The sequence below is a fragment of the Oncorhynchus nerka genome, linkage group LG26, assembly GCF_034236695.1.
Source record: "Oncorhynchus nerka isolate Pitt River linkage group LG26, Oner_Uvic_2.0, whole genome shotgun sequence".
Taxonomy (NCBI): domain Eukaryota; kingdom Metazoa; phylum Chordata; class Actinopteri; order Salmoniformes; family Salmonidae; genus Oncorhynchus; species Oncorhynchus nerka.
Genome location: NC_088421.1, coordinates 9381339 through 9401482, shown reverse-complemented (window position 1 = coordinate 9401482; position 20144 = coordinate 9381339). Strand labels below are relative to the sequence as shown.

Genomic DNA, 20144 nt, shown 5'->3' with positions numbered 1-20144 from the left:
TGGAGGACAAAGAATGCTGAGTTGCATCCAAAGAACACCATACTTACTGTGAAGCATGTGGGTGGAAACATCATGCTTTGGGGCTGTTTTTCTGCAAAGGGACCAGGACGACTGATCCGTGTAAAGGAAAAAATGAATGGGGCCATGTATCGTGAGATTTTGAGTGAAAACCTCCTTCCATCAGCAAGGGCATTGAAGATGAAACGGGGCTGGGTCTTTCAGCATGACAATGATCCCAAACACACCGCCCGGGCAACGAAGGAGTGGCTTCGTAAGAAGCATTTCAAGGTCCTGGAGTGGCCTAGCCAGTCTCCAGATCTCAACCCCATAGAAAATCTTTGGAGGGAGTTGAAAGTCCGTGTTACCCAGCAACAGCCCCAAAACATCACTGCTCTAGAGGAGATCTGCATGGAGGAATGGGCCAAAATACCAGCAAATAGTGTGTGAAAACCTAGTGAAGACTTATAGAAAATGTTTGACCTCTGTCATTGCCAACAAAGGGTATATAACAAAGTATTGAGATAAACTTTTGTTATTGACCAAATACTTAATTTTCCACCATAATTTGCAAATAAATTCATTAAAAATCCTACAATGTGATATTCTGGATTTTTTTTCTTCTCATTTTGTCTGTCATAGTGTACCTATGATGAAAATTACAGGCCTCTCTCATCTTTTTAAGTGGGAGAACTTGTACAATTGGTGGCTGACTAAATACTTTTTTGCCCCACCGTAAATACTAAGAGTTGAGACTGACTGCATCACTTCTTCTTTTGATAAGAAACATTAATATGTTGAGAATTCCAAATTGTTTCGCATAGTCAACTTACACACATCTCTGACACACACACTTATTCCACCAGACATGCCACCAGGGGTCTTTTCACAGTCCCCAAATCCAGAACAAATTCAAGAAAACATACAGTATTATATAGAGCCATTGTTGGATGGAACTTCCTTCCATCTCCGATTGCTCAAATAAATAGCAAACCTGGTTTCAAAAAACAGATAAAGCAACGCCTCTCCCCTCTTTGACCTAGATAGTTGGTGTGTATGCATTGACATGTAGGCTACGTGTGCCTTTAAAAAAAATGTATGTAGTTCTGTCCTTGAGCTGTTCTTGTCTAATGATGTTCTGTATTATGTCATTCTGTATTATTTTTCATGTTTTGTGTGGACCCCAGGAAGTGTAGCTGCTGTTTTTGCAACAGCTAATGGGGATCCTAATAAAATGCCAAAATACCCTGCAGCCCACAGCACAGTGGACACGGTGCTAGCAGTCAATGTGATGAATGGTGCCCGCATTGAGAGTGTATCACGCTACTTTACATCTCTATCTTATTAACACACACACACACACACACACACACACACACACACACACACACACACACACACACACACACACACACACTGAGGTGAGGCGTTGGCTGGTTACTGCATAAGAAGTCTAATACGCAGGCTAGAACCTGTCTATAGAGGATGTACTGGCACCATTAGTCTACCGCTCTCCAGATCCCAGCACATCTGTTCCAGACACACACACACACACACACACACACACACACACACACACACACACACACACACACACACACACACACACACACACACACACACACACACACACACACACACACACACACACACACACCGAGATACACACATCATTAGAGTATGCAGAACTTTTAGGATCACCTAAAACTGCCTGCAAAACCCTTAAACAGTTTTCTCCCAGTGACATCCTCTTCAGGAAAACGCAGTGTGTATGAGATGAAGAAGAACTAAATTGGAGTATGTGACTCCTTTTCATCCATTTTCTCTGCTTCTCTTTGCCAGGCCTCACCTTTTTGTTGACCCATGAAAGAAGCCATGCCGGTCCTCTCAGCAGGCACAGGTAAGATGAAATACACCAGAAAAGGTACAATCTTTATGCATCAAAATCGAATCCCAGGCTTAGTTGGCCAGGGAAGTGGGTTTGAATCCCAGGCTTAGTTGGCCAGGGAAGTGGGTTTGAATCCCAGGCTTAGTTGGCCAGGGAAGTGGGTTTGAATCCCAGGCTCAGTTGGCCAGGGTAGTGGGTTTGAATCCCAGGCTTAGTTGGCCAGTGTAGTGGGTTTGAATCCCAGGCTTAGTTGGCCAGGGTAGTGGGTTTGAATCCCAGGCTTAGTTGGCCAGGGTAGTGGGTTTGAATCCCAGGCTTAGTTGGCCAGGGTAGTGGGTTTGAATCCCAGGCTTAGTTGGCCAGGGTAGTGGGTTTGAATCCCAGGCTTAGTTGGCCAGGGTAGTGGGTTTGAATCCCAGGCTTAGTTGGCCAGGGTAGAGGGTCTGAATCCCAGGACTGCCCCTACGTAAAATGTGTGCGTGCATGACTGAAAATCTCTTTGGATAAAAGCGTCTGCTAAATGGTATCTACCATTATATATTACATTACTCCGTCGGATCTGAGGATGTAAACAAAGACGGATCCCAGTTCCTTCACCCTCCCTCCTCTCCACAGGCCTGCACGAGACTCTGGCCCTGTTGACGTCCCAGCTGCGTCCTGATGCCAACCACAAGGAGGACATGGTCTTCCTCAAAGATGTCTTCAGTGAGAAGAGCCTGGGCTACCTCATGAAGGTACACATAAGACTGGGTGGCAGAGGCAAAACGTTGGTTTTAGAAGTGTGGGGGACATAACTATATATATAGTACCAGTCATAAGTTTGAACACACCTACTCATTCAAGAGTTTTTCTTTATTTGAACTGTTTTCTACATTGTAGAATAATAGTGAAGACATCAAAACTAACACACATGGGATCATGTAGGAACCAAAAAAGTGTTAAACAAATCAAAATATATTTTATATTTGAGATTCTTCAAGGTAGCCACCATTTGCCTTGATGACAGCTTTGCGCACTCATGGCATTCTCTCAACCAGCTTCATGGGTAAATGCTTTTCCAACAGTCTTGAAGGAGTTCCCACAAATGCTGAGCACTTGTTGGCTGCTTTTCCTTCACTCTATGGTCCAACTCATCTCAAACCATCTCAGTTGGGTTGAGGTTGGGTGATTGTGGAGGCCGGGTCATCTGATGCAGCACTCCATCCCTCTCCCTATTGGTCAAATAGCCCTTAGACAGCCTATAGGTGTGTTAGGTCATTGTCCTGTAGAAGAAGAAAAAAATAGTCCCACTAAGCGCAAACCAGATGTGATGGTGTATCACTGCAGAATGCTGTGGTAGCCATGCTGGTTAAATGTACCTTGAATTCTAAATAAATCACTGACAGTGTCACCAGCAAAGCACCCCCACACCATCCCACCTCCTCCTCCATGCTTCACGGCAACCACACATGCAGAGATCGTCCGTTCACCTACTCCACGTCTCACAAAGGCACGGCAGTTGGAACCAAAAATCTCACATTTGGACTCATCAGAACAATGGACAGATTTCCACCAGTCTAATGTCCATTGCTCGTGTTTCTTGGCCCAAGCAAGTCTCTTCTTCTTATTGGTGACTTTTAGTAGTGTTTTTTGTTGTTGCAACAATTCGACCATGAAGGCCTGATTCACGCAGTCAACCTCTGAACAGTTGATGTTGAGATGTGTCTGTTACTTGAACTTATTCTCTGCAGCAGAGATAACTCTGGGTCTTCTTTTCCTGTGACGGTCCTCATGAGAGTCAGTTTCATCTTGATGGTTTTTGCGACTGCATTGACTGACCTTCAGGTCTTAAAGTAATGATGGACTGTCGTTTCTCTTTGAATATTTGAGCTGTTCTTGCCATAATATGGACTTGGTCTTTACCAAATAGGGCTATCGTCTGTCATAACACAACTGATTGGCTCAAACACAAGAAGGAAAGAAATTACATTTACATTTAAGTCATTTAGCAGACGCTCTTATCCAGAGCGACTTACAAATTGGTGCATTCACCTTATGACATCCAGTGGAACAGTAGTGCATCTAAATCTTTTAAGGGGGGTGAGAGGGATTACTTTATCCTATCCTAGGTATTCCTTAAAGAGGTGGGGTTTCAGGTGTCTCCGGAAGGTGGTGATTGACTCCGCTGTCCTGGCGTCGTGAGGGAGTTTGTTCCACCATTGGGGGGCCAGAGCAGCGAACAGTTTTGACTGGGCTGAGCGGGAACTGTACTTCCTCAGTGGTAGGGAGGCGAGCAGGCCAGAGGTGGATGAACGCAGTGCCCTTGTTTGGGTGTAGGGCCTGATAGGAGCCTGGAGGTACTGAGGTGCCGTTCCCCTCACAGCTCCGTAGGCAAGCACCATGGTCTTGTAGCGGATGCGAGCTTCAACTGGAAGCCAGTGGAGAGAGCGGAGGAGCGGGGTGACGTGAGAGAACTTGGGAAGGTTGAACACCAGACGGGCTGCGGCGTTCTGGATGAGTTGTAGGGGTTTAATGGCACAGGCAGGGAGCCCAGCCAACAGCGAGTTGCAGTAATCCAGACGGGAGATGACAAGTGCCTGGATTAGGACCTGCGCCGCTTCCTGTGTGAGGCAGGGTCGTACTCTGCGGATGTTGTAGAGCATGAACCTACAGGAACGGGCCACCGCCTTGATGTTAGTTGAGAACGACAGGGTGTTGTCCAGGATCACGCCAAGGTTCTTAGCGCTCTGGGAGGAGGACACAATGGAGTTGTCAACCGTGATGGCGAGATCATGGAACGGGCAGTCCTTCCCCGGGAGGAAGAGCAGCTCCGTCTTGCCGAGGTTCAGCTTGATGTGGTGATCCGTCATCCACACTGATATGTCTGCCAGACATGCAGAGATGCGATTCGCCACCTGGTCATCAGAAGGGGGAAAGAAATGTTAATTGAAATGCATTCCAGGTGACTAGCTCATGAAACTGATTGAGAGAATGCCAAGAATGTGCAAAGCTGTCATCAAGGCAAAGGGTGGCTAATTTGAAAAATCTCAAATCTCAAATATATTTTCATTTGTTTAACACTTTTTTGGTCAGTACATGATTCCATATGTGTTATTGCATAGTTTTGATGTCTTCCCTATTATTCTACAATGTAGAAAATAGACAAAATAAAGAAAAACCCTTGAATCATCAAATCAAGTCAAATTAATCTATACAGCCCTTCTTACGTCAGCTGATATCTCAAAGTGCTGTACAGAAACCCAGCCTAAAACCCCAAACAGCAAGCAATGCAGGTGTAGAAGCATGGTGGCGAGGAAAAACTCCCTAGAAAGGCCAAAATCTAGAAAGAAACCTAGAGAGGAACCAGGCTATGAGGGTTGGCCAGTCCTCTTCTGACTGTGCCGGGTGGAGATTACAACAGAACATGGCCAAGATGTTCAAATGTTCATAAATGACCAGCATGGTCAAATAATAATAATCACAGTAGTTGTCGAGTGTGCAGCAAGTCAGCACCTCAGGAGTAAATGTCAGTTGGCTTTTCATAGCCGATCATTAAGAGTATCTCTACTGCTCCTGCTGTCTCTAGAGAGTTGAAAACAGCAGGTCTGGGACAGGTAGCACATCCAGTGAACAGGTCAGGGTTCCATAGCCGCAGGAAGAACAGTTGAAACTGGAGCAGCAGCGCGGCGAGGTGGACTGGAGACAGCAAGGAGTCATCATGCCAGGTAGTTCTGAGGCACGGTCCTAGGGCTCAGGTCCTCCGAGAGAGAGAAAGAAAGAGAGAAAGAGAGAATTAGAGAAAGCATACTTAAATTCACACAGGACACCGGATAAGACAGGAAGTACTCCAGATATAACAGACTGACCCTAGCCCCCCGACACATAAACTACTGCAGCATAAATACTGGAGGCTGAGACAGGAGGGGTCAGGAGACACTGTGGCCACATCCGATGATATCCCCAGACAGGGCCAAACAGGAAGGATATAACCCCACCCACTTTGCCAAAGCACAGGCCCCACACCACTAGAGGGATATCTTCAACCACCAACTTACCATCCTGAGACAAGGCTGAGTATAGCCCACAAAGATCTCCGCCACGGCACAACCCAAGGGGGGGCGCCAACCCAGACAGGAAGATCACATCAGTGACTCAACCCACTCAAGTGACGCACCCCTCCTAGGGACGGCATGAAAGAGCACCAGTAAGCCAGTGGCTCAGCCCCTGTAATAGGGTTAGAGGCAGAGAATCCCAGTGGAGAGGGGGGAACCGGCCAGGCAGAGACAGCAAGGGCGGTTCGTTGCTCCAGAGCCTTTCCGTTCACCTTCACACTCCTGGGCCAGACTACACTCAATCATATGACCCACTGAAGAGATGAGTCTTCAGTAAAGACTTAAAGGTTGAGACCGAGTCTGCGTCTCTCACATGGGTAGGCAGACCATCCATAAAAATGGAGCTCTATGGGAGAAATGTTACGTAGATGGAAAAAAGCTGTTCTTGAAACAGGCTTGATATGTTCGTCAAAAGAGAGATTAGGGTCCAAAGTAATGCCGAGGTCCTTCACAGTTTTATTTGAGACGACTGTACAACCATCAAGATTAATTGTCAGATTCAACATAAGATCTCTTTGTTTCTTGGGACCTAAAACAAGCATCTCTGTTTTGTCCGAGTTTAAAAGTAGAACGTTTGCAGCCATCCACTTCCTTATGTCTGAAACACAGGCTTCTAGCGAGGGCAATTTTGGGGCTTCACCATGTTTCATTGAAATGTACAGCTGTGTGTCATCCGCATAGCAGTGAAAGTTAACATTATGTTTTCGAATGACATCCCCCAAGACGTAAAATATATAGTGAAAACAATAGTGGTCCTAAAACGGAACCTTGAGGAACACCGAAATTTACAGTTGATTTGTCAGAGGACAAACCATTCACAGAGACAAACTGATATCTTTCCAACAGATAAGATCTAAACCAGGCCAGAACTTGTCCGTGTAGACCAATTTGGGTTTCCAATCTTCCAAAGAATGTGGTGATCGATGGTATCAAAAGCAGCACTAAGGTCTAGGAGCACGAGGACAGATGCAGAGCCTCGGTCTGACGCCATTAAAAGGTCATTTACCACCTTCACAAGTGCAGTCTTAGTGCTATGATGGGGTCTAAAACCAGACTGAAGCATTTCATATACATTGTTTGTCTTCAGGAAGGCAGTGAGTTGCTGCGCAACAGATTTTTCAAAAACATTAGAGAGGAATGGAAGATTCGATATAGGCCGATAGTTTTTTATATTTTCTGGGTCAAGGTTTGGCTTTTTCAAGAGAGGCTTTATTACTGCCACTTTTAGTGAGTTTGGTACACATCCGGTGGATAGAGAGCCGTTTATTATGTTCAACATAGGAGGGCCAAGCACAGGAAGCAGCTCTTTAGTATGCAGCTTGAAGGTTTAGAGGCCAGGATTATTTTCATCATTGTGTCAAGAGATATAGTACTAAAACACTTGAGTGTCTCTCTTGATCCTAGGTCCTGGCAGAGTTGTGCAGACTCAGGACAACTGAGCTTTGGAGGAATACGTAGATTTAAAGAGGAGTCTGTAATTTGCTTTCTAATGATCATGATCTTTTCCTCAAAGAAGTTCATGAATTTTTTACTGCTGAAGTGAAAGCCATCCTCACTTGTGGAATGCTGCTTTTTAGTTAGCTTTGCGACAGTATCAAAAATACATTTTGGATTGTTCTTATTTTTCTCAATTAAGTTGGAAAAATAGGATGATCGAGCAGCAGTGAGGGCTCTTCGATACTGCACGGTACTGTCTTTCCAAGCTAGTCGGAAGACTTCCAGTTTGGTGTGGCACCATTTCCATTCAATTTTCTGGAAGCTTGCTTCAGAGCTCGGGTATTTTCTGTATTGCAGGGAGCTAGTTTCTTATGACAAATGTTTTTTGTTTTTAGGGGTGCAACTGCATCTAGGGTATTGCACAAGGTTAAATTGAGTTCCTCAGTTGGGTGGTTAACTGATTTTTGTCCTCTGACGTCCTTGGGTAGGCAGAGGGAGTCTGGAAGGGCATCAAGGAATCTTTGTGTTGTGTGAGAATTTATAGCACGACTTTTGATGCTCCTTGGTTGGGGTCTGAGCAGATTATTTGTTGCGATTGCAAATGTAATAAAATGGTGGTCTGATAGTCCAGGATTATGAGGAAAAACATTAAGATCCACAACATTTATTCCATGGGACAAAACTAGGTCCAGAGTGTGACTGTGACAGTGAGTAGGTCCATAGACATGTTGAACAAAACCCACTGAGTCAATGATGGCTCCGAAAGCATTTGGAGTGGGTCTGTGGACTTTTCCATGTGAATATTAAAATCACCAAAAATTAGAATATTATCTGCTATGACTACAAGGTCCGATAGGAACTCAGTGAGGAACGCTGTATATGGCCCAGGAGGCCTGTAAGCAGTAGCTATAAAAAGTGATTGAGTAGGCTGCATAGATTTCATGACTAGAAGCTCAAAAGATGAAAGCGCCATTTTTTTTTGTAAATTGAAATTTGCTATCGTAAATGTTAGCAACACCTCCGCCTTTGCGGGATGCACGGGGGATATGGTCACTAGTGTAACCAGGAGGAGAGGCCTCATTTAACACAGTAAATTCATCAGGCTTAAGCCATGCCCTCGCTTCATACTGTCGCCAAACCCATTGGCTACAGGTTATCTACAAGTCTCTGCTAGGTAAAGCCCCGCCCTATCTCAGCTCGCTGGTCACCATAGCAGCACCCACTCATAGCACATGCTCCAGCAGGTATATCTCACTGGTCACCCCCAAAGCCAATTCCTCCTTTGGTCGCCTTTCCTTCCAGTTCTCTGCTGCCATTGACTGGAACGAACTGCAAAAATCACTGAAGCTGGAGATTCCCATCTCCCTCACTAGCTTTAAGAACCAGCTGTCAGAGCAGCTCATAGATCACTGCACCTGTTCATAGCCCATCTGTATACAGCCCATCTATCTACCTCATTCCCATACTGTATTTATTTATTTAGCTCCTTTTGCACCACAGTATCTCTACTTGCACATCCATCTTTTGCACATCTACCATTCCAGTGTTAAATTGCCATATTGTAATTACTTCGCCACCATGGCCTATTTATTGCCATAACTCCCTTATTTGACCTTATTTGCACTCACTGTACATAGACTTTTCTTTCTTTTTTTTCTACTGTATTATTGACTGTATGTTTTGTTCATTCCATGTGTAACTCTGTGTTATTGTATGTGTCGATCTGCTATGCTTTATCTTGGCCAGGTCGCAGTTGCAAATGAGAACTTGTTCTCAACTAGTTTACCTGGTTAAATAAAGGTGAAATAAAAATAAATAAAATGTTTCAGTCAGGCCAATCACATCAAGATTATGATCAGTGTTTAGTTCATTGACTATAACTGCCTTTAAAGTGAGGGATCTAACATTAAGTAGCCCTATTTTGAGATGTGAAGTATCACGATCTCTTTCAATAATGGCAGGAGTGGAGGAGGTCTTTATCCTAGTGAGATTGCTAAGGCGAACACCGCCATGTTTAGTTTTGCCCAACCTCGGTCGAGGCACAGACTAGGTCTCAATGGGGATAGCTGAGCTGACTACACTGACAGTGCTAGTGGCAGACTCCACTAAGCTGGCAGGCTAGCTAACAGCCTGAATGAGTAGGTGTGTCCAAACTTTTGACTGGTACAGTATATATATATATATATATATATATATATATATATACAGTATTTATTTTATCCAGTTGGATAAACACTCGAAACAGCCTACCCGACCGCTCGGAGGCATCCGCATGGTCCTAAAGCACATCTAGGCCTCTTTTTGTGTCACATTCCAATTATAAAACTAGAGGGGCAAAAAGGCAAATTCAGAATCTTTGGGAGGCATGCCCCCCCCACCCCCAGTGAAAGTTGGGACCCTGCTGGGTGGCAATGTTGCCAATGTTCATGGAATTTATGGTACACTTATGTTGTTAAATTTGTGTATGTGTGCGTGTGTGTGTGCTTGATCTCCCTGACCTTTCCGGTGATTGAACTACATGTTGCAGATCCATGAGAAGCTGAGACAGTACGAGCGCCAGAGTCCTACACCTGTCCTTCACAGCGCCGCCTCTTTGGCTGAGGATGTAAGTTCAACAAAGCACGCACACACACACACAAACAAGGAACACACACACCACACACACTGCCGAAGTGTGAAGCACCCGTCCAATAGAGTCGGTCCCAGTGTGTTTGCTGAGACAGAGGAGCGGTAGAGGCAGGTAGTAAGGTATGTGGATTTATAGAGTTACAGTACAGTAATGTGTTGTGTTCTGAAAGTGCTGATTCATCTCAACGCTAATGAAACTCTCTCCACATCCTGCCTCTCCTCTCTCTCCTCACGCCAGTTAAGTGGAAAAGTGCTGAGCCATAACTCCTGGCTGCTTATTCTCCTGTGTGTGTATTTGTGTGTGCAAGCACACACTGTATATTGCTGCTTTAGGCAACAGCCGTACAACTCTACAGTATATATCTATATTTGTTGATTCTATTCTAGACTACTACTGCTAATAGTCTGCTACACTTTCAGTATATATCTGCTACATTTTTCAGTTATATCCCAAGCCCACACTGTTGGACACACAGATTTATTCCAGGTCAGAGGTCATGGTCTGACTGATAGCTCTGTTGTGATTGGCAGGTGGCAGAGGAGCTGCAGAGTGGACCAATGAGTGTTGAGGAGAAGGAACTCCTACAGCTCTTGACGTCCCCCCATCTCAAGGTAAACAAAAACCCCATACACACATAGAGACCTGGTTATGGAAGGTAGGGTGGCTATTCATGCATCCATATGTATTGAATAGCTTGATCTATGTCAATCTCTATGTACACTGAGTATTCAAAGGTATTCCTAATATTTGGTATACTCAGAATCAATGGTGGAAGAAGTACCCAGTTGTCATACTTGAGTAAAAGTAAAGATACCTTAATGGGAAATGACTCAAGTAAAAGTGAAAGTCACCCAGTAAAATACTACTTGAGTAAAAGTCTTTGGTTTTAAATATACTTAAGTATCAAAAGTAAATCATTTCAAATTCCTTATATTAAGCAAAGCAGAAGGCCAAATTTTATAGTTTAAAAAAAGTTACAGATAGCCAGGGACACACTCCAACTCAGACATAACTTATAAACGAAGCATGTATTTAGTGAGTCCCCTAGATCAGAGGCATTAGGGATGACCAGGGAGGTTCTCTTGATAAGTGTGTGAAAGTTTACCTGTCCTGCTAAGCATTCAAACTGTAACGAGTACTTTTGGATGTCAGGGGAAAATGTATGGAGTAAAAAGTACATCATTTTCTTTATGGATGTATTAAAATACAGATACCCCAAAAAACTACTTAAGTAGTACTTTAAAGTATTTTTACTTAAGTACTTTACACCACTGCCCAGAATGCTGTTCTGCAATTCTAACATTAATCCTTCTCTCTCTGCTATCTCCCATCAGGCAGTTTTGTCCGTTCATGACACGGTTGCTCAGAAGAACTTTGACCCCGTGTTGCCACCGCTGCCTGACGACTTCGAGGACGAGCTGGAGGAGGAGTCAGTGAAGATTGTCAGACTGGTCAAGAACAAGGAACCACTGGTGAGCCATTGTAACAGAGAGGATGACAGGGGGATGGGGGAAAGAGATAAAATGGTAGAGGATGAGAGGATGAGGGGATGAGGAGATACAGTGGGGAGAACAAGTATTTGATACACTGCCGATTTTGCAGGTTTTCCAACTTACAAAGCATGTAGAGGTCTGTAATTTTTTATCATAGGTACACTTCAACTGTGAGAGACGGAATCTAAAACAAAAATCCAGACAATCACATTGTATGATTTTTAAGTAATTAATTTGCATTTTATTGCATGACATAAGTATTTGATCACCTACCAACCAGTAAGAATTCCGGCTCTCACAGACCCGTTAGTTTTTTCTTTAAGAAGCCCTCCTGTTCTCCACTCATTACCTGTATACTCCAACCTCTCCACAATGGCAAAGACTCAGAGAGCTGTGTAAGGACATCAGGGATAAAATTGTAGACCTGCACAAGGCTGGGATGGGCTACAGAACAATAGGCAAGCAGCTTGGTGAGAAGGCAACAATTGTTGGCACAATTATTAGAAAATGGAAGAAGTTCAAGATGACGGTCAATCACCCTCGGTCTGGGGCTCCATGCAAGATCTCACCTCGTGGGGCATCAATGATCATGAGGAAGGCGAGGGATCAGCCCAGAACTACACGGCAGTACCTGGTCAATGACCTGAAGAGAGCTGGGACCACAGTCTCAAAGAAAACCATTAGTTACACACTACTCCGTCATGGATTAAAATCCTGCAGCGCACGCAAGGTCCCCCTGCTCAAGCCAGCGCATGTCCAGGCCCGTCTGAAGTTTGCCAATGACCATCTGGATGATCCAGAGGAGGAATGGGAGAAGGTCATGTGGTCTGATGAGACAAAAATAGAGCTTTTTGGTCTAAACTCCACTCGCCGTGTTTGGAGGAAGAAGAAGGATGAGTACAACCCCAAGAACACCATCCCAACCGTGAAGCATGGAGGTGGAAACATCATTCTATGGGGATGCTTTTCTGCAAAGGGGGCAGGACGACTGCACCATATTGAGGGGAGGATGGATGGGGCCATGTATCGCAAGATCTTGGCCAACAACCTCATTCCCTCAGTAAGAGCATTGAAGACGGGTCGTGGCTGGGTCTTCCAGCATGACAACGACCCGAAACACACAGCCAGGGCAACTAAGGAGTGGCTCCGTAAGAAGCATCTCAAGGTCCTGGAGTGGCCTAGCCAGTCTCCCCAATAGAAAATCTTTGGAGGGAGCTGAAAGTCCGTATTGCCCAGCGACAGCACCGAAACCTGAAGGATCTGGAGAAGGTCTGTATGGAGGAGTGGGCCAAAATCCCTGCTGCAGTGTGTGCAAACCTGGTCAAGAACTACAGGAAACGTATGATCTATGTAATTGCAAACAAAGGTTTCTGTACCAAATATTAAGTTCTGCTTTTCTGATGTATCAAATACTTATGTCATGCAATAAAATGCTAAAGAATTACTTAAAAATCATACACTATGATTTTCTGGATTTTTGTTTTAGATTCCGTCTCTCACAGTAAAAATTACAGACCTCTACATGCTTTGTAAGTAGGAAAACCTGCAAAATAGGCAGTGTATCAAATACTTGTTCTCCCCACTGTATATATGGAAGTGGGAAGTGGGACTGGTGCTGTGTTGATTGATTGATCGTAAAGAAACAAATAAAATAAGAGAAAAGAGATGGGAAGAATGAGGATACAATCCTGGGAGGAGGAAACGCTCATCTCTCTGTTCCCAGGGGGCCACCATCAGACGGGATGAGACCACAGGGTCTGTGATCGTGGCCCGCATCATGAGGGGCGGGGCTGCAGACCGGAGTGGTGAGTGATTCAGTCCCATCCTGTCCCTCTCTGTGTCTGGTCTTAACCCATACTGTCTGATACGTCTTGATTCATCATCCCCTTCCTCTGGAACTTGTGCAGACAAAACAGGGAGTTTTTGTTGGTCTGTCAAATGAGATGCTCAGATAATTTTACCAGACATAATATGTCTGAAGGCAAGGCTAACCGAGACAATGTAACTTAGACACATAATCAGAAGCCTGAACACATATGACCTTCTATGCAGCAGTGCACTGTAGCCTAAAGCATGTCAGTGGATATACATTTTATTGAGGTGTGTAGAAGCTACAGCTGGGAGGATCCTCCACTAATGAGTCTGAGATGTTGCAGAGATTAAAGCAGCAGCATGGCGAGAGAGAGAGGGAGACGGTGGTAGACAGACAGACGAGGATCTCTGTGGTTAACAGGCTGTTTGAAGCCGTGTTCTGTCTTTCCCCTGAGAGCCAATCACATATCACACATTACACACTCTCTCCAACGAGCTGACCACTGCTGTTACCATGGAAATACCACCTGCACATTGGGAGGGAGACGTGCGTTTCTTTATTATGTTCGGTGTGTGTTTAGTGTGTATGTGTGTGTGGGGGGGGGGGGGTCAATAGAAAAAGGGGCATTACCATCTGTTTGTTTCTCTGTACAGTACATTATGTGCTTGTCTGTTTCTTCATATCATCCCTCTCTCCCTCTCTCCCTCTCTGCCCTCCCTTCCTCGCTCCCTTTCTCCCTCTCTCCCCTTCTCCCTCTTTGCCCTCCCTCCCTCTCTCCCTTTCTGTCCTCTCTTCCTCTCTCCCTCTCTGAGCAGTGATGAGATGAATTGATCCTATCGCTCATCCCTCTTTGTCAGGTTTCAATGATGTGACTGCAGTAGATCATGACTGAGGAGAGTGATACCACCACTCCCAAGCCCTATTGTTCATATCTCATCCCAGTTAATAGCGGTATGATAGATATAGTACACCTGCTACTGATACAGTGCTGTGCAAGATCTCCTCGATACACGATATGGTGTGCAACCCAAACGGCACCCTAATCCCTATACAGTCCACTACTTTTGACCAGATTCTATAGGCCCTGGTCAAAAGGAGTGCACTATATAGGGAATAGGAACCCAGGCATAGATCTCTACTTCTGCTCATCTGTTGTCTCCCCTCACCACCTCCTCCCCTCCATCCAGGACTGGTCCATGTAGGAGACGAGCTACGGGAAGTCAACGGCATCTCCATCATTCACAAAAGACCTGATGAGATCAGTCAGCTTCTGGTGAGACTAGAGTAGAATACTTATTGTCTTCCTAATTTTTTAGACCACTAGCACCAACAGCACTGTTTTCCTTTGATTTATGTTGGCAATACATGCCGTATCAACTCTGCTGCGAAGATACAGTGGTTGAAATTGTGTTCAAAGTGTATTTCTGTGAAGCTAACATCCTGCTCCTCTCTGTGTGTTGCCATTCAGTCCCAGTCTCAGGGCTCCATCACCCTGAAGATAATCCCAGCCGTTAAGGAGGAGGACCATCTGAAGGAGAGCAAGGTGAGGAACACAACACAACGGTCTGGGCAGTACAGACAAACACAGACACAGCTGCTCTGGAATGGAGGAAGGGTCAGAATACCGAACAGCCATGGTTCAGGCTCACACATACAGCAGTAGAGTCAATGGCAGACGAATTACAACAGTTTGTGTCAACATGTGTAGGTGTAATTTGAGACGTGTTTCAGATACACTACATGATCAAAGGTATGTGGACACCTGCTCGCTGGGTGTGCTGGGGCGCTGGGGCGGCAGCGTAGCCTAGTGGTTAGAGCGTTGGACTAGTAACCGGAAGGTTGCGAGTTCAAACCCCCGAGCTGACAAGGTACAAATCTGTCGTTCTGCCCCTGAACAGGCAGTTAACCCACTGTTCCCAGGCCGTCATTGAAAATATGAATGTGTTCTTAACTGACTTGCCTAGTTAAATAAAGGTAAAAAAAAAAAAAAAACATCTCATTTCAAAATCATGGGCATTAATATGGAGTTGGTCCCCCCTTTGCTGCTATAACAGCCTCCACACTTCTGGGAAGGCTTTCCACTAGATGTTGGAACGTTGCTGCGGGGACAAGAGCATTAGTGAGGTCGGGCACTGATTTTGGGCGATTGGGCCTGGCTTGCAGTCAGAGTTCGAATTCATCCTAAAGGTGTTTGATGAGGTTGAGGTTAGGTCTCTGTGCAGGCCAATCAAGTTCTTCTACACCAATCTCGACAAATCACTTCTGTATGGACCTTGCTTTTTGCACGGGGACTTGTCATGCTTAAACAGGAAAGGGCCTTCCCCAAACTGTTGCCACAAAGTTGGAAGTACAGAATCGTCTAGAATGTCATTGTATGCTGTAGCATTAAGATGTCCCTACACTGGAACTACGGGGTCTAGTCCGAACCAAGAAAAACAGCCCCTCACCATTATTCCTCCTCCACCAAACTTTACAGTTGGCACTATGCATTGGGATAGGTAGTGTTCACCTGGCATCCACCAAACCCAGATTTGTCCATAGGACTGCCAGATGGGGAAGTGTGATTCATCACTCCATAGAACTCCACTGCTCCAGAGTCCAATGGCGGCGAGCTTTACACCACTCCAGCCGACGCTTGGCATTGCGCATGGTAATCTTAAGCTTGTGTGGGGCTGCTCGGCCATGGAAACCCATTTCATGAAGCTCCAGACGAATAGTTTTGTGCTGACGTTGCTTCCAGAGGCAGTTTTGAACTCGGTAGTGAGTGTTGCAACTGAGGACCATTTTTACACGCTACGCGTTTCAGCACTCGGCCGTCCCGTTCTGTGAGCTTGTGTGGCCTACCACTTTGTGGCTGAGCCGTTGTTTCTCCTAGACGTTTCCACTTCACAATAACAGCACTTACAGTTGGCCAGGGCAGCTCTAGCACGGCAGACATTTGACAAACTGACTTGTTGGAAAGGTGGCATCCTATGACGGTGCCACATTGAAAGTCACAGAGCTCTTCAGTAAGGCCGTTCTACTGCCAATGTTTGTCTATAGATATTGCATGGCTGTGTGCTTGATTTTATACACCTATCAGTACGGGGTGTGGCTGAAATAGTGAAATCCACTCATTTGAAGGGGTGTCCACATACGTTTGTATATATAGTGTATGTTGTGTGCACATGTTGTTCATGCACACACACAGACACATGCACAGATAGACTGTGATTCTGAAATCTATTTGCAAAAGCGTCACTTTCCCTCTCTCTAGTTTGAGGTGATCTGTCAATTATTTTCTATACATACCATATGTATTTCTGAGATGGTTTAACTGTGTGTGTGTGTGTGTGTGTGTGTGTGTGTGTGTGTGTGTGTGTGTGTGTGTGTGTGTGTGTGTGTGTGTGTGTGTGTGTGTGTGTGTGTGTGTGTGTGTGTGTGTGTGTGTGTGTGTGTGTGTGTGTGTGTGTGTGTGTGTGTGTGTGTGGTCTCTCAGGTCTACATGAGGGCCCTGTTTGACTACATCCCTGCTGATGACAAGGCCACGCCCTGTCAGGAGGCGGGACTTCCCTTCAAGCGAGGTGACATCCTGCAGGTGGTAACCCAGGACGACCCCACCTGGTGGCAGGCCAAACGGGTGGGCGACAGCAACCTCCGTGCTGGACTCATTCCCTCCAAACTCTTCCAGGAGAGGTGAGCCTATAGGCAGAGAGGTCCATGGACAGGTGCTAGCTCAGAGAAGAGTCTAAATACAATATGAAAATGATCCGATCAAGCCTAGTGGTTGTACTGTACTGTGTCACATTATGCCTCTTATGCATATAATGTAGGACTCTTATATTAGGTGCAGTATGTGGACTGAATTGCTTTCACAACAGTGCAGATATCGCCATAGAGCTGTCTCTATCTGTTCCATATTCATGTGCTCCACTTTCATGGGTCAAATGTGTTATTAAATCAAGTATCAGAGCCGCTTGGATCTTAACAGATGGATCTAAATATAGGCTTGAATGGGAACACTCCATTATGTCAGTGTCACAATCCCTCAATAGGATGAATATGTAAAAGTGCGGGTGTGCTCTGCATTGGGGGTATAAACACACCCAAGCCCCAACCCACTGCCCACTCTGTATTCATCTTAGCTAAGCAGGGGGGAGCGATACCAGCGGCTGCAGCCTGATTGCGGACACACACACACACACACACACACACACACACACACACACACACACACACACACACACACACACACACACACACACACACACACACACACACACACACACACACACACACACACCACACATACACACACACTCAAACACGCACACCGTGTTGGATTAATCATGGCGGCTGAAACACAGAGAGGGAACCTCAGCCAAGCCATGGGTTTAATTAATCTCTCACACTAGCGTAACTCCTTTCACTGATAACACATACGAGGCAGAGGTCGGTATGTGTTTTATCTCTCTGTCATGTTCTAATCTTCTCTTTCAATCTCTTTGCCTCCCTCCTCCAATGCCTCTCTTCCTCCTATCTCTGTTTATCTGTCTGACACTGTCATGGTCCCTCTCTTTCTCCCCCTTCTCTCTCTCTCTCTTATTTCTTCTCCCTTTCTTTCCTCCTCTGTACATTTTCTTAGACGGCTGGCTTACCGGATAAAAATGGGCACACTTCCGAACCCTAAATCCCCTAAAAATCCGACCTGTAAGTTTCCACAAAAAGGTGCTATCTAGAACCTAAAAGGGTTATTTGGCTGTCCCCATAGGAGAACCCTTTGAAGAACCCTTTATGGTTGCATGAAAAACCATTTCTACAGGGGGTTCTACATGGAACCCAAAAGGGTTCTACCTGGAACCAAAAAGAGTTCTCCTATGGGGACAGCCGAAGAACTCTTTTGGAACCCTTTTTTCGAAGAGTGTGCAGATATACATGTTCACTGTTGCAACCAATATCAAACTGAAGCTGAAGGATATCTTTTGAAGTAGAACTTATTTGTCAGTGATGGTTCATGTTATTTTTCTTAAGATGCAGATTTAACCACCAGATGTGTTTATGTTGACATTTATTTACCTTTCTTGCCGGTAATTGGCGTCCTCAGGAGTATTAGTATTGACTGCGTATTCTCTGGTGTCATGAGAGAGGGAGAGGGAGAGAGGGAGAGAGGAAGGGAGGGAGGGAGGCAGAGAGAGAGAGGGAGGGAGGGAGGGAGGGAGGGAGGGAGGGAGGGAGGGAGGGAGAGAAAAGTGAGAGACGGCTTTGGGAGGGGGGAGAAGAGAGGGAGGGATCACAAAGATATGAATTAATCTTTCATGTCTGGTCCATCTGGCCGGTCAGCACAAACTGTATCTCTATAGTGAGAGACAGACAACAGACTAGAACTAATTAACAGGATGAGTGTGTAACAATGTACATTTTGTCCACTCTGGCTCTCTCCTGCTCTGTGTTGTGTGGTAATAGTATTGGGTATGTCTGAATAGAAGTGGCCAGGTGAGTGTTTAATGCGAGTGGTGGCGCTTCGTGGTCCATAATCCACAGGCGATCCGATTAGGTCTGAGCCCCAGGGAGACAACAAGAGCTTAGCAATATGTCAGCTAGCCGGGCTACACCATGGAGGCCCATGTCTCTTCTCTCTCTCGCTCTCGCTCTCGCTCTCTCTCTACCCCTAACTCTCTCTTTTCTCTCCCTTTCTCTCTCTCTCGCTCTCTCTCTCTCTCTCTCTCACTCTCTCTCTCGCTCTCTCTCTCGCTCTCTCTCTCTCTCTCTCTCTCTCCCTCTCTCTCTCTCTCGCTCTCCCTCTCTCTCTACCTCTCTACCCCTAACTCTCTCTTTTCTCTCCCTTTCTCTCTCTCTCGCTCTCTCTCTCTCTCGCTCTCTCTCTCACTCTCTCTCTCTCTCTCGCTCTCTCGCTCTCTCTCGCTCTCTCTCTCGCTCTCTCTCTATCTCGCTCTCTCTCTCTCTCTCTCTACCTCTCTACCCCTAACTCTCTCTTTTCTCTCCCTTTCTCTCTCTCTCCCTCTCTCTCTCTCTCTCTCTCTCTCTCTCTCTCTCTCTCTCTCTCTACCTCTCTACCCCTAACTCTCTATTTTCTCTCCCTTTCTCTCTCTCGCTCTCTCTTTCCCTCTCTCTTTGATTAATTCCCATGCCCTTAGTGAAGCTCCTGAGGTTGCCTTTTTAATGTGGGTCAGAGGCTCGACCCCTCGATGACGTCATAGCGCAGAGACTGAGACTGAGACAGTTTGTGCATTTTAAAATCTATAATTCCCATCTCTCTCTCTCTCTCGTTTTTCTCTCATTCTCCAATGACTCGCCTGCTGGAAGAAAGTATATTTTAGAGTTTGTGAATATCAGACAAAGAATTGAGAGAGGAGATAACACACCCCATCCGATTGCCCGTTGTTTTTTTGTGTGTAACTGTTTGTCAAAGATTTCTCATCATCCTCCTTTCCCTCACTGCTTACCTCAGATGACCAGGGATGTGACAAAGGTGGGTATACTGGTACAGAGATGCCTGCAATCCTCTCTCTCTCTCTGTCTCTCTCTATCTCTCTGTCTCTCTCCCTCACTCACACATAACCATGATCAGGGAATGGGCAGTGTGGGCAGTGTGCCACTATTTTCATTGCCACTGTCAGTGATTAGACAGGACATTACTCCACATGGACATACTAGTAACTATCCACAATTAGGCATAATCAGATCCATGGACATGTGGTGACAGTTTATTACTCTTATATTTCCCATGACTTCCATTTGACTATTTGCGTTCCGTGTTTTGAAACTCATATGACTATGAGAGGACGGTTACTGTCTG

General features: G+C 45.5%; 1 protein-coding gene across 2 annotated transcripts in view; it reads left to right on the top strand.

Moving 5' to 3' along the window:
* Window positions 1-20144, top strand: part of LOC115110865 (MAGUK p55 subfamily member 3-like) — a 43086-nt gene that overhangs the window by 14562 nt on the left and 8380 nt on the right. For both annotated transcript variants that reach the window (XM_065010055.1, XM_065010054.1), the window contains exons 2-12: window positions 1840-1897; window positions 2501-2619; window positions 9941-10018; window positions 10573-10653; window positions 11377-11514; window positions 13259-13340; window positions 14536-14621; window positions 14817-14891; window positions 16827-17023; window positions 17973-18037; window positions 19797-19817. In XM_065010055.1, coding sequence (XP_064866127.1) covers window positions 1861-1897; window positions 2501-2619; window positions 9941-10018; window positions 10573-10653; window positions 11377-11514; window positions 13259-13340; window positions 14536-14621; window positions 14817-14891; window positions 16827-17023; window positions 17973-18037; window positions 19797-19817 — 979 coding nt within the window. In that variant the 5' untranslated portion in view covers window positions 1840-1860. The remainder of the gene's footprint in view (window positions 1-1839; window positions 1898-2500; window positions 2620-9940; window positions 10019-10572; window positions 10654-11376; window positions 11515-13258; window positions 13341-14535; window positions 14622-14816; window positions 14892-16826; window positions 17024-17972; window positions 18038-19796; window positions 19818-20144) is intronic.